The sequence below is a fragment of the Amyelois transitella genome, chromosome W (assembly GCF_032362555.1).
Source record: "Amyelois transitella isolate CPQ chromosome W, ilAmyTran1.1, whole genome shotgun sequence".
NCBI lineage: Eukaryota > Metazoa > Arthropoda > Insecta > Lepidoptera > Pyralidae > Amyelois > Amyelois transitella.
In genome coordinates, this window is record NC_083536.1 from 1,132,819 (window position 1) to 1,147,052 (window position 14,234).

General features: G+C 33.5%; 2 protein-coding genes and 1 long non-coding RNA gene across 3 annotated transcripts; 1 reads left to right on the forward strand and 2 right to left on the reverse strand.

The window, feature by feature from the left end:
* Nucleotides 1-1,662: 1,662 nt before the first annotated feature.
* On the reverse strand, nt 1,663-6,345 carry LOC132904016 (uncharacterized). The gene is made up of 4 exons (XM_060953939.1): nt 6,255-6,345; nt 3,019-3,212; nt 2,224-2,362; nt 1,663-2,084 (listed from the first exon to the last, which is right to left on the reverse strand). The coding sequence occupies exons 1-4, from the start codon at nt 6,343-6,345 to the stop codon at nt 1,663-1,665; spliced, it is 846 nt and encodes a 281-aa protein (XP_060809922.1).
* Nucleotides 2,477-3,105, reverse strand: LOC132904036 (uncharacterized). The gene is made up of 3 exons (XR_009657549.1): nt 3,019-3,105; nt 2,715-2,911; nt 2,477-2,607 (listed from the first exon to the last, which is right to left on the reverse strand). It is a non-coding gene; the product is annotated as an uncharacterized LOC132904036 (long non-coding RNA).
* A 2,922-nt stretch (nt 6,346-9,267) lies between the features above and the next one.
* On the forward strand, nt 9,268-13,011 carry LOC132904035 (uncharacterized). Its single transcript, XM_060953963.1, has 2 exons — nt 9,268-9,507; nt 9,868-13,011. The coding sequence occupies exon 2, from the start codon at nt 10,529-10,531 to the stop codon at nt 11,828-11,830; it is 1,302 nt and encodes a 433-aa protein (XP_060809946.1). The 5' UTR covers nt 9,268-9,507; nt 9,868-10,528; the 3' UTR covers nt 11,831-13,011.
* Nucleotides 13,012-14,234: the final 1,223 nt, after the last annotated feature.

The window sequence follows — 14,234 nt, forward strand, 5'->3', positions numbered from 1 at the left end:
TTTGTTTAAAAGGTGGTTATCAAGTAGATGTTTTGATAACTGGTTAAAGGCAGACGCTTCTAGGACCTTCGATAAGAATGAAAGTATGGAGATAGGACGTACGCCATTCAAATGAGTAGGATCTGGGATTTTTGGGAGGACGTACATAGGCCATGAGCCATGATAGAGGAAAGCGATTTTCTGAGAAACTGTTATTAATAATATGGGTGATGATAGGGAGGATATAAGAGAGGATTGGTATTAACATCACACGACTTATTTGATCTGGATCAACGGCATTAGAGGAGATGGAATGAATGATTTTGTATACGTCGTCTTCAGTGACAGCTGAGAATTCAAATGGCCTACCGTCGGGAGAAGGCAAAGCAAGAATGGAAGAGATCGAAGCTAATTTTGTATTTTCATCTAAAAGAGGAACTGAGGAAAAATGATTGTTAAGCTCATTCAAAGTGAAAGGGAATTTTGAACATGATTTCTGTACTTTACCTATACCCTGAGAATTAAGAAATTTCCATATATTAACTGGAGAAACATTTTCTATGTTGTTGGAGAAATATTGGCGTTTTGCATTTCTACAAAATCTATTGCAGAAATGTGGTCAAAGGTAACTAAATAAAAATATATAAGTATATCTAAACATATGTGCCAGTCAATGCATTACTTGGAGACTACTTATCATAACTTATTTCATATTTCTTTTAGTACTGGGTGGATTACAAGGCAAAATTAAAAAAAAGGAATGCCGCTCTACTTTCATCCAGACGGCGAACCGGAGGAGGATCAGCTAATGAGCCACCTTTGTCCCAAATAGAGGATAAATTTTTATCCATACTAGGAGTAGATTTTGGTCAAGGTATGGCTGGAATCAGAGTGGATCCATTAACAGAGGTAAATAATTGAAATCATGTCAAAAATGAATGTGTATATATAATTGTTACTATTTTGTGTACTTTTAGGCACATACTGCAGTAACATCTGAACCTACATCACAGTCCATTTTAACAAGGGAAGGTATGGAACCTTCACTTGTACAACTCGAGGTGTTTGATGATGGTGCAGGACCTTCACATGAAGTGAATAGGCATATCGACACTGAGCAAGCCATATCGGAGGATCCCTTTCCTGCGGTAGTTGAGGGGGAGAGAGCAGAGAGAGAAGAGCCAGAATTATTGGCACCATCTCCCCAGCCTAGTGGACGCCGCAGCCGCAGCCGCAGCCGCCATGTTTTATCTCGGGAGGACGCTAGGCGTCTTCTCGTCCAGTCGGCCCAAGAAAAAACAGAGGCCAGTGTGCGTAGCAGTAATGCCATGGAGGGTGTGCACCGAAGCCTGGCACTTATTGCCAATAGTCTAAAAACGATACAAGATGATATACGGGATATAAAAAGGTAATGATAACATACTTTTCATCAAAAAATACTTTATTTTAAATGACTAATGACTAATATACATATTATAAAATTAATATTAGCTATTAGTGTTATTCTGAAATAAAATCTAAATAAAATAAAAATTATAATTTAATTTCCGTAAACTTGATTTTAGTAAGTAAAAATCCAAATACCTATGTATTACTGAGAAAATAAATAAAATAATAAGCACTAAAATTTTAATTATATAAAATGTCATTAAAAGTACTACATTATTATTTTCAGCATAATGTCTACCGCCTTTCCCAGAGCCGCTGAATGAGAGCGTTCCTCACGGCCACACCCTGCTGGAGTGCTATGTTACCACGCCCTCCTTCCGTCACTGGAATACTACTATGTGCAGAATAAATTGCCACTAATCGAGATTCTTCTTGTCTTTCTTCTGTAGTTAACTCTTGCGGAGGTAGCTTGGCTCCATTGCACATATTATGTAATATAACACATGAATTGACAATAGAACCAGCTACCTCTGGTTGATAGTGCAATCTTCTATGTAGTAGTAAACAACGGAATCGTGCTTTTAAAAGACCAATTGTGCGTTCAATTATATTTCTTGTATGCACATGCAAATTTGTATAATGTGCCTCTGGTGTATTTGGTGCTGCATTTAAAACAGGCGTCATCATGTACCGTCTTAATGGATATCCAGAGTCACCTGTAACACAGTTAAATTTTAACTTTTTTTATAATGAAGCTTTTTTTACAAGTTGATGATACTAGCACATCCACCATTATGCCTGCATTGTGGCGACAGTTTCATTTATATACTTCTTATGAAAATGCAAAATACTTACCAAGAAACCATACATTTTCATTATTACTTAGTTCTTCCATGTAGTCCTTTAAAGGATGACTAGACCAAATGAAAGAGTCATGAGTTGCACCTCCATGACTGGCATCAACACTTATAATTTGCATGTCAGCATCACAAACCTAGAAACAATGTAAATATTTAGTTTTTATATTTATTTACAACCAAATTACTTAGTTATTTAAGATATTCATTTTTGGGCAAAATTATGCCAATTATTAAAAGTTTACTTACTAATTGTACGTTTAGAGAATGGTAATCCTTTCTGCAAAAATATCTGTCTTCATGCTGGTTAGGACGCACAATAGCAACATGAGTGCCATCAATGCATCCTAATACTCCCGGAATATTAAACTTGTTATGAAATCTAAAACAAGGAACATATTATTTTTATTACCATAAGAAAATGCACGGGATACAATAAAATATTAGTATTTTTATTATATTTGTCTTGTATTAAGTTATTTTATATACCTTGTTTTTATTTTGTTTTGTTCATCACTATTATTAGGAAAGGGAATATATTTTTCTCTAAAATATGTATTATTTAGGCACTTTGAAATTTCATTTATGACAGTAGACACAGTTTGCTGAGCTACAAAATGCCCTTGAATCTTTCCTGTAGGTCTTTGATAAGACCCTGTGGCAAAAAATGACAAAGCAGTCAAAACCTGAAAAAAGCAAATACGTAAGTGAAGATAACACAAAGAATCCCCCATATAGATGCACTTTATTCTCATTATGATACATATTCTAAATAAAAGTTTTCTAGGTTAACCTTTGTCTCCACCGACAAGTCAGTAGCTTTTTGTGGTGTTTTAAGGAAAGGTCGAATCTCTTCACATAAATCGCGAGCTAGTGTTTTGTTCAATCGGTACTCCTTAACAAATTGAGCATCCGTGTATATTTCAAACGGATCACATTGATCCCGTAATCGTCTATGCCGCTTCTTTGCTGCCTGCTTCCTCCGAACTTCCGGTGGTCACGCGAGTAAGACCTGTTATTTGTTGCTCCTGAAAAAAGTGAATATTTAGTGCAGTATTTCCAAGTGAAAACAGGCTGAGAATCATAATCTCAACCTTCTCCGGCAAACGACACTGAATCTAACGTAATAACGTCACTATTTCACCACAAAACGATATCTCAATTTTGCCAAAATCCAATAACTGAAACATTTTGAATTTAACTTTTATGTTTTTACGAAATTCAACCAATAAGGGCAAATTTAACATTTAAACCACATCCCACAAAACTTTCGTCACAGCCGGCCGGCATACATACATACGTCAATTGAATGACATGACGTTGACATTGACACATAATAACAAATAATATTTACTTTTATAAAGGAGATGGCCCAATTGAAGTATGGACGACTGCCCTGGAATGTATACACAAAACAACTATTCTTATATAATCTTGAATCACTGTATATTCATATTTTGTATAAAAAAAGTTTCAGGAACTTGTCAAATGTCTACAATCTTAAAAATAAACTTCCTCATCTACTGGCTCAATTAATCAACAAACTTCTTATAAAATGCTTTTGCTATAAGTTTTTATTCAGGAGTTTTTACTGTCGCATACACATTACACATCACTTAACTAGTCTGGTGCGAACATGAATCAACGTACCATTGCAGTTTGTATTTATTTGTGGTATATAAGTGGTACTAGTTGTTGCCCCGCGGCTTCGCCCGCGTGGTTATTCTTTATATTAAAGAAATATATATTTATTTGTAATGCATGTGAGAATTTTATCAACACAAACAACAGCATGTATTCAAATACACTCTGAACTGAACATATAGTAGATTTTTTTTTCTAAATATTTATGCAGAACTAAATGTATTGCAACAGATAAGATACAGAAAAAGAAAACATTTATTTGGATTGCAATAAACACATTTAACAATATATTTTTTTTTAAAGTACCTATAGGTATATTCTATAGAATGTGCCAGCTGCTTCTCATCCTGCGCAGATCGTAAAAGCTGGTCTAGAGAATGAGTCACCGTGGTTTATGACAGGGGATGCGACAAGCAATCCATCACTATTTCGAATTCTTGATTTAACAATACGCCCCAACAACTTGATAAATGTGACCTTTGTGTTTTATGGCAACAGGTCTGTCTATCCCCCAAACACGTGAGACTATCATGTATGCTAATCCTAAAAATCTTACTTGTCTTTATCCCTTAGGCTATACAAAATCTAACGCCATATTTAGCAAGTCCATGAGGCGTATAGTTAAAAACAGGAAATCAAAATAGTGATGGATTGCTAGCAGCATCGGCTATCATGATACACCCATTTGATTTAGGTTTAAGGGGCTCCCTTATGTGAAACTAGTGCCACCGCCGACTAAAAATCATTACTCAAAACAAAATAAATAAACAATTATAATTATAAATATCAGATAAAAAGCTCAACGAAACAACGAACGGATGAACGAACGAGTGACGTCTGAAAGATGTTCAATTCAAATGTAACTTCGCGTCGGTCTGACCAGTGTTGCCAGATCATAAAATCAATTTTTAATAAATATATATTTTTATCGATTTAAGTAACACAATCAATTCCAAATGTACAGCAAAAATTATTTTTAAAGTAAAAAATATAGATTGTTATTAAATATACCTAAACATATTAAAGCGGTCCCAAAATAACGCTTCTTACTAATCGTATATACTGTACATGTTCATAAATATCGATTAAACGAAATCAGTAATCGTACGGGAAGTTAATAAAAACTTTTGAATGGCAACACTTAACTCGTTGTTGTCAAGGAAGCCATGATAGGAAGTGAAATAAGATTAAGAATCTTTTATTATAGAAAATCATTTTGACAAGTTCTTGGAAAAAAATTAATACGTGATAATTAATAAATTAATATTTCAGTATTATAGGAAAATACCAATTATGTATACGTTTCTAGGGCAGTTTTGGGCCATCTCCTTTGGGTTCCTGCATATTTGCCAGTCAAAATGTTCCGTTCCAATACAAACAAATCTTTTAGATACACATAAATGGACTCAGAAAATATTACTTCTAGGCGACCAATGGATTTCGAATGCGCTAGATGCAATAAAAAAATAACGAGCAGACAGAAAATGAATTGTTCATGCTGCAAAAAATTTTTCCATGTCGACTGTGTCAATGTTACATTTGCACGTTTTCGGATTATGACCAAAGAAAACAAAACAAATTGGAAATGTCTTAGTTGTATTAACATGAACAAATTGCCCAAAACGAGATGTTCGACTTCGACTGAATCTCCCATTACAACCACGCCTATTACATCTAAAACTAGTAGTCCAACACCCATCTCTTTAAAAGAAAACGTCACCGCTAAAAATGATAATGACTATCGAATTAATTTGGAGATTTCAAATTCGTTTGAATCGTTATCGGATGAGGCTGAGAAAGAGCTGGAAGAATCCCTTGAACCCTCTTATACTCTAAACAGAAGCTGCCCGGAATTGCAATCGACAGATATAAACAAGTTAGAGCAATTAGAAGAAGAAAATAAATGTCTTAAGGATAAATTAGGCATTGCAGAAAATGAAATAGATAACATCCTACAGGACAATTCATACCTTAAGAACCTAATAATAACCTACGAGTTAAAAATAAGTAAATTGACTCACATTTGTAGTAACTCAACCTCGAAGAAGAAGAAGATGAACTCCACACTTAAAGAAAAACGTCAAAGTCTAAATCAATTCCGATTGGATCTCTCTATGGACTCGCAAAACACACCGCAGCCGCAGTCAGCACTTCAAATACATCAAACAAAACAGGAAGAAACTACAGATGTCACCACTAGTCCCAAAAACGAAGTTTCAAAGTGTAACCAGAGGCCTAAAATATATCTTTTTGGTGGCGAAATAGCCTGCGGATTAACAGAGAAAATCATTAAAAAAAGAACTAATAAATGGAATGACATTTATGACGTAATAGGATTTATAAAACCCTATGCGACATCAAGGGATATTTTAAATAGCTGCAAACCCTCAAATATTTCGAGCCAGGACATTGTTGTGATATCTGTCGGCACAATGGACAAAAATCCATACGCATTGACATCTGAATTATCTAACATTTTGACTAGACTTAAGGACAATAAGGTTATTTTATTAAGTGTTTCCTATAATGATTATTTAAATGTAAAAAAAATTAATAACGAATTAGCATTCATTGCTATGAATTTTCCAAATTGTACATTTTTAAATATTGATTATAACAAATCTCATGACATTCTTGAATATTTGTCCATTAAAATTAACGTTGAAATTGACTACCAACGTTATGTTTGTGATTTCATTCAAAATATATCATCATTATATAAAAATAATTTAAATTTAGAAAAAAATAATAGTACAAAAATTAATCCACAAAAGAAAATTACGGACTATTTTTCTATCATCTCAGATAATCACAATAGAACAAAAAAGCTAAAGCAAAGGGGCAAACTTGATTATTTCTCAAGAGTAACTAAACACATTTCAGCCAATAAATTAGATGGAGATGAGTTTTTTCGGGTGTAATGATGTTAAATTATTGAATGTACACGACTCTAAACAATACAAGAACACAACAAGCATTTATTACCAAAATGTATGTGGTGTTAACTCTAATAAAGATGAACTAGAACAGTACATTGAGAATTTGTCTCATATACCCAGCTTTATTTGCATCTATGAGCATTTTTTGAATAATATCTCTATTCGAATGTTAAGCTTCACAAACTATAAATTAATAACACATTTTGTAAGGACTAAAAAAAAGAGAGGAGGATCATTAGTCTTAGCTAGCAATAATAGAGATGTAGAAGAGTTGAAAGTATGTAAACAATTAAGTAAACCCGAACATTTTGAAATATGCGGCGTTAGAGATGTAGACACTAATATGTATATTTTTTGTTGTTACAATAATAATACCAATTTTAATGAATTCATACAACGATTTGAAGCATTTCTACAGCACTTCTTCAAGAAAAAATGTTTAATTACTGGGCCTTTAATGTAAATTTACTGAATGATGGAACGGGTAATGATAAAAACAAGACGGAGTTTATAAACTTGCTGACATCTTATAATTTCAGACATTTGGTAGATGATATTACATTTACTAGAAATGGAATGGTGTCTTGCATAAATAATGTCTTGACTAACATGACAGAGGATATTCCAATCTATACAGAAATTGACCATAACGGTCTGTCAGACGGACATGCTTGTATAATTAGTCATATTGCGGGTAACAATGAAAAAAATGAAAAATGGCGTGAAAAGGTGGCGTTAATGGAAAAAAGATCTTTTAACAAAAATAATGATAATCACTTCAGACAAGAACTTTCACATACAGACTGGACAAACTTAGGCATTAACACTTTTATACAAACACTAGTAAGAATTTTTAAAAAGTGTTTTCGAAAAAGGAAAATAAAAATTAATCTTAAACCACACAAGAAAGTAAAGTGGATTACGAAAGGAATCCGAATATCCCGTAAAATGAAAAGAGTCTTGTGCATATTAGACAAAAACACCAATCATTCAAGCATTTATTTACGATTATAAGGCCAAGTATCTGAGAATATATAAAAGAGTCATTAGATCTGCTAAAAGACTAAGTGTGCAAAAAAATGTCATTAATCATATCAACTCGAATAAACGCGTCTGGGAAATAGTTAATGACCGACTAAATAAAAATAAATCGGAAACCTCTCGAAATAATATCATGACTATAAAAAATAATGATCATGTAATCGTAGACCCTCAAATTATAGCTGATACTTTTTCTAATATGTTTGATCATGGAAAACAGAAATCTACTGGTAATATAGAAACATCGGAAGAATTATTAATGGTATCTGGTAGCGAGACGACATCCCAATGTCACTATCCACCGGTTACTGAAACTGAAATAATAGATATTGTAAAAAAAATGGATAACAAAAAATCGGTGGGATGTGATGAAATGCCAATATCTATAATAAAAAATAACATTGACCTCTTGGCTAAACCTTTGACATTTTTTTATAATAACTGTTATGAAAATAATTTATTCCCTGACCAATTAAAAATAGCGAAAATAATCCCTATTTATAAAAAAGGATCCAAAATGGACCCAATAAATTATCGAGCCATAGCGTTGTTGCCTATTCTATCCAAAATTTTTGAAAAAATTATTAAATGTCGTATTGTCAGTCATTTGAAGGCCAAAAAAATTCTAAATCCAAGACAATTCGGATATCAGGAAAGCATTGGTACCGCAGATGCTATGGACACAATTATTGACGATGTGACTGATAAACTAAATAAAATAATTAAAGTTGGTGGCGTCTTTTTAGATCTCAGTTCCGCTTTCGACTCAGTGGATCACAATATTCTATTAATGAAATTAAATTTTTATGGTATTCAAGGTAAAACCTTGAATTTATTAAAGTCATACCTAAGTAATAGACAACAATTTGTTGAGATAAGAGATGTAAATGGAGAATTTCTGAATTCCACAAAAACATCTAAATTGATTAGAGTCAGTAGAGGAGTTCCGCAAGGTTCTATTTTAGGACCTATTTTGTTTATAATCTTTATCAATGACCTAATAAATTATATGACATTATCGCAACCTGACATTAAATTAGTTATATTTGCTGACGACACAAATGCTATTGTATGGGATGAAAATATTGACGCTCTGAACAGAAAGATGAATACAATCATGACATTATTTTATAATTGGTTTACAGCAAACAATCTTAAACTTAATACTTCTAAGACCAAAGTTATGCTATTTAAAACGACCGCCAATCATAGAGATAAGCTTGACGTAAAATTAAACAATGAGGATCTAATTTCGGTGGCAGTTGTGAAATTTCTCGGTATACATATCAACGAGTTTTTGAATTGGAAAGAGGAATTAAATGCCGTTGAACATAGTATCAGTAGTGCTTGCTGCGCGCTTAGAACTTTGCGAGACGAATTAACTACAGACCAATTGAAATCGCTGTACTAGGGTGATGGCACCAGTAATCGACATGTACCCAGTGATCGACATCTAACCTAGTCTTAAGGAAAAAATAAGAGTTATATTTTGATTTCCCGTCATGGCAACACTTAATCATAGACAACAGGACTCCCTCTGTCGTCACAAAACAGAACTTTGGGCTCGGCCATTTGTTTTCAAAATGGCGAGCTAAATATTACTGTCACCGTTTGTGTTCCTTAGCTAATCCGATTTTATTAGCGAAATCCATAACAAGGTAAGTTGAAAATCTTCATTTTATTTTTAATTTAACGTAACTGTATCAAAGTGCGTATTGATTTCTGAGACTGATATTAAATAAGCTAAAGTAATTATATGTCATTGCGACGATTTATAGATTTGGAGGTTATTAAAAATCGATGTCGATAACTAGTTCCGTGAAATTTTATTTTTCCAGTTTTCGACATATGTCGATATTTATTTTATTTTTATTTTTTTAATTCGATTTAAGATCTTGGCTTCTTGTTTAGTGCTTTATTATTCTGTGTTTTAATCATAAATATTTTAGATTGCTTACCATTAATCGACACTGTCGATGACTGGGTGTCGAATGGTTTTCATATTATTTTGTTTCCAGATGGCACCCAGAAAAAATTATACGTCCGAGCAAATGGCTAAAGCTGTTGATGCTGTCCGCAAAGGCGAAAAAGTTGCCGTTGCAGCTCGAAGATTTGGAGTGCCCAGAATCACACTGCACGATAAGTTATCTGGAAAAACTCAAATTAACTGTACAATGGGGCCCAGTACAGTGCTTTCAAAAATGCATTTAGAAATTTTAGAAAAATGGTTGATAACAATGCCACTAAAACGCTTTCCGATTTGTAGAGACTCCTTACTAGATAGTGTCCAGAAAATTATAATAGATCAAAAGATTCCCAATCCATTCACAGATAATAGACCTGGAAAGAAATGGTATCTTGCTTTTTTAAAAAGGCACCCTAATTTGGCGGAAAAATACCTGAGAATTTGTCAATTGCTCGTGATAACGTCTCGGAAAAAGATATAAGAAATTGGTTTCAAGAAGTTGAAAGTTACTTAGAAGAAAATAATCTAAAGGATATTTTAAAAGATCCTAACAGAATTTTTAATGCGGATGAAAGTGCATTTTTTTATCACCGAAACCAGGCCCTGTTCTTGCACAGAAAGGTCAAAAACATTTGTATACTTCATGCGGTGATGACAAAGAAAACCTAACGGTTTTGTTTACTGGCAATGCTGCTGGCGTCCTTGCCCCGCCAATGATAGTTTTTAGCTATGAAAGGGTTCCCACATATATTGCATCCACTGTACCTGAAGATTGGGCGATAGGGAAATCCGAAAGCGGGTGGATGTGTAGCAGCACATTTTATGAATATGTCGTAAATATTTTTAACCCATGGCTTGAACAAAATATGATTCAAAAACCAATAATTTTTTTTATAGATGGCCATAAATCACATCTTACCTTACACTTGTCGAATTTTTGTTCAGAACACGGAATAGAAGTTGTTGCGCTGTATCCTAATTCTACTCACCTGTTGCAGCCAATGGACTTAGCAGTTTTTAGGCCACTAAAATTATTCTGGAAGAAGACTGTCAACGAATGGAAAATGGAAAATCTGGGCCAAAACGTTAAAAAAGAAAATTTTGCTCCACTGCTGAAAAAAGCTATAGAAAAATTAACTCCTGATTGCATTAAAAACGGATTCAGGGCCGGAGGCTTGTTTCCATTTGGTCCCGATTATATCGATATGTCCAAAATCAAAAACAGAGAAGAAGCTTCAGTTATTCAGTCCAATCCAGCATTAACAGAATTTGTTAAATATTTAGAAAAAGAGATAATTGGTGTTTTTTCAGAAGAGAAGTTAGCTATGTTTCAGAATCTGTTCTATAAAAAAAGAGACACAGTTGAAAGTGACCTTCCCGAGGAAGACACCGCTTTGTACGTTATATGGGCCAAGAACAAATCTAAATGCTACTCTGACGACTGTGCAAGTTCATGCAACATCCTGCCGACATCTGAAGTTATTGAGTCACATTCGCCATCAACCCTGGAACCGATTAATATTTCAATGGATATTATAGACCATGTATCTCACTCCGAGACGGTAGTGGCTGAAAAAGAAGTTATAGACTTCGGAAACTCTTTAACACCTCAAAATTATTCTTTAGCCTCAGTTGAAGATATAAGAGAACAATCACCTATTATTGTTGACAGCGGTTTTGGAGGGGTTAATCAAAATCTTGAAGTTGAAGATTTTAATACATTGCAGAGAGTTGTTGAGTGTACGCCCAAAAAGATATCTACAATTACTCATCCTCCGTCACCATCAATACTTCAGCTTCCCAGTGATCCAGCTGTTACTGAAAGAAATGGCATACCCCAACCTGAAATAATAACGACGGCAAACAGTCAGTGGGCAGTAGACAACACAATCACGTCGAGCATTGTTCCCGAAAATAGATCACCTTTTTTGACTCCAGACAGACCAACACGCGCACCTATTTCAAGAACTATTCATACAGATAAAATAGCACCCACAAAAAAAAACGATGGATGATGCATTAGGTATTATAGTACCATCACCTTTTAAAAAGTTTCTTTTTTGGCCGGAAGACGATATAAATAAAAAGAAAAAAAGAATAAAGAGAGAAAAAATACCAGCAGCAGTAACAAGCAAGGCATGGCGCGAATACCATGAAAAAAAAGAAAATGAGAAAAAAAGGCAACAAAAAGAAAAAGAAGAACGAGCAAGAAAACGACAAGAAAAAAAGGAGTTGAAAGAAAACAATGCAGAAAACAAAAAGAAAACCATTTCTAAAAAAAATAAAAAGAAGATACCCCGAATTGAATCATCTTCAGAAGAGTCAAGTTTAGAGATTGAGTTTGCTGAAAGTGATTGCAGCTATGCTGAAGATAATATTTCGGAAGATAATGACAGAGAAAATATAATCAACAAAATCAGTAAATCAGTTAACAGTTAAAGAAAACCATTAAAACGTAAAAAACCAGTGTCTCCCACCACCACTGACTCTGATTTTGACATAGATGCCTCATGCTCACTTAGCACACTTACTACTAAGAAGAAAGTAAGTAAAACTAGACAAACAAATAAAATTACTTCAGGATGTTACGTAATAGTAACGTACGAAAATAAATACTTTCCCGGGAAGGTAGAAAAGGTAGAGAATAATCTATTCGAAGTTAGTGCAATGGTTTTGTCAATGGGCAACACCTTTAGATGGCCTGAAAAACCAGATAAAATATGGTACATATTTGATCAAATAATTGAAAAAATTGATACACCCGTGCGTCTCAACAATAGAGGGTTTTATAAAATCAAAGAAATGCAAAAGTATTTACCTGACATATATAATTAAGGATCTCAGTAAAAATATGTGATATATAAATATATATATATAATATAAAATTTGGTAAAACGTTAGGTATATATATACTTACTTGGATAAAATATGTGATCGTTTTATAGAACTTAGTTGCTCACTCACTTGTTTGTTCCTAACAGAGATATACATGTCGCGTCGACGGTGGCCGGAGGCGACTTCGGAGGCTCATTGTAAACATTTGTTTCCTCATTATTCATTTCGTGGGCGTTGAGTGGGTAATAAGTTAACAAACGCCGACGGCCTCTGTGGCGCAGCGGTAGCGCGCTTGTCTGTGTCACCGGAGGTCCCGGGTTCGAATCCCGGCAAGGGCATGATGAGAAACGAACTTTCTCTGATTGGCCTGGGTCTTGGATGTTTATCTATATAAGTATTTATTATAAAAATATAGTATCGTTGAGTTAGTATCTCGTAACACAAGTCTCGAACTTACTTCGAGGCTAACTCAATCTGTGTTTAATTTGTCCCGTATATATTTATTTATTAAACGCCATTGAATGTTTTCTTAGCGCAAAATCCATCTAGCTACGCCATCTATCGACGATCATATGAAACTTATGCTACAGAGATGCTCCCATTATCCGACATACATATTTATTTAAAGGTAAGAGTCACTAGTTCTTCACTTAATTATTTTTCTACTTAATATATATTTTATATAGGTAGTATTTTAAGGTTAACGTCAGACTGATTAGTAAGTTCTACAAAAGAAACATTATTTAAATTACGAAGATCTCCTTAGATTACAGTTAATGTTAACATAGATATTATGAGTCATTTTGATTTATATTTTTTATAATTGCAAAATGCAATACAGTAGGTTGAACATCTGCTATCTACCTTCACTATTGTTCCGTAGGTTACGGATTTTTATGGTTAAAGTAATTTGTAAGCATTGGTGCTACACGCTACATGTTTAACTTGAAGAAGAATTAGATTGATATTTTTGAGAAACAGTAGTTAGGTATATTGAAATGAATTCTATAAATGTTATAAACATCAACGTTAAAAAAGTTCGTTACTTATTTATTTGTAAGTAGTTTAAGTTGTCAGACTGAATTTTAATTTTGTAGCATTTGTACGCATTTCTGATATTTGTAATTTTAAGTTGTAAGACTGATTATTAAATTTTGTAATAATTTGTACGCATTTGTGATATTAGGACGCATTATGTGAAATAAATACTTAACTAAATATTTTACTGTCTTTAATTACTGGTTTTTCCTATTTTTACGACATCATTGTCGATAACAGGATGTTGATAACTGGGTAGGTGTCGATAAGTGGTAGTCGATCGTTGGATTTTGAATGTCGATAACTGGAGATTCTGATGATTTTTTAAATTTAATTTATATTCTAATAACCATTATTAATTAATTTAAAATTTGCAGCACATATTATTCTTATACTATTTCTTTATGATTTTCACCAACTTCAATGGTTCTTGGTATTATAGATTTTGAGTAATCGCTATTCATTGAACATGATGCTCTAAAAGTGTTGATTACTGGTGCCGTCACCCTATGCCATGGTTGAATCAAGATTGCGCTATAGTATTAA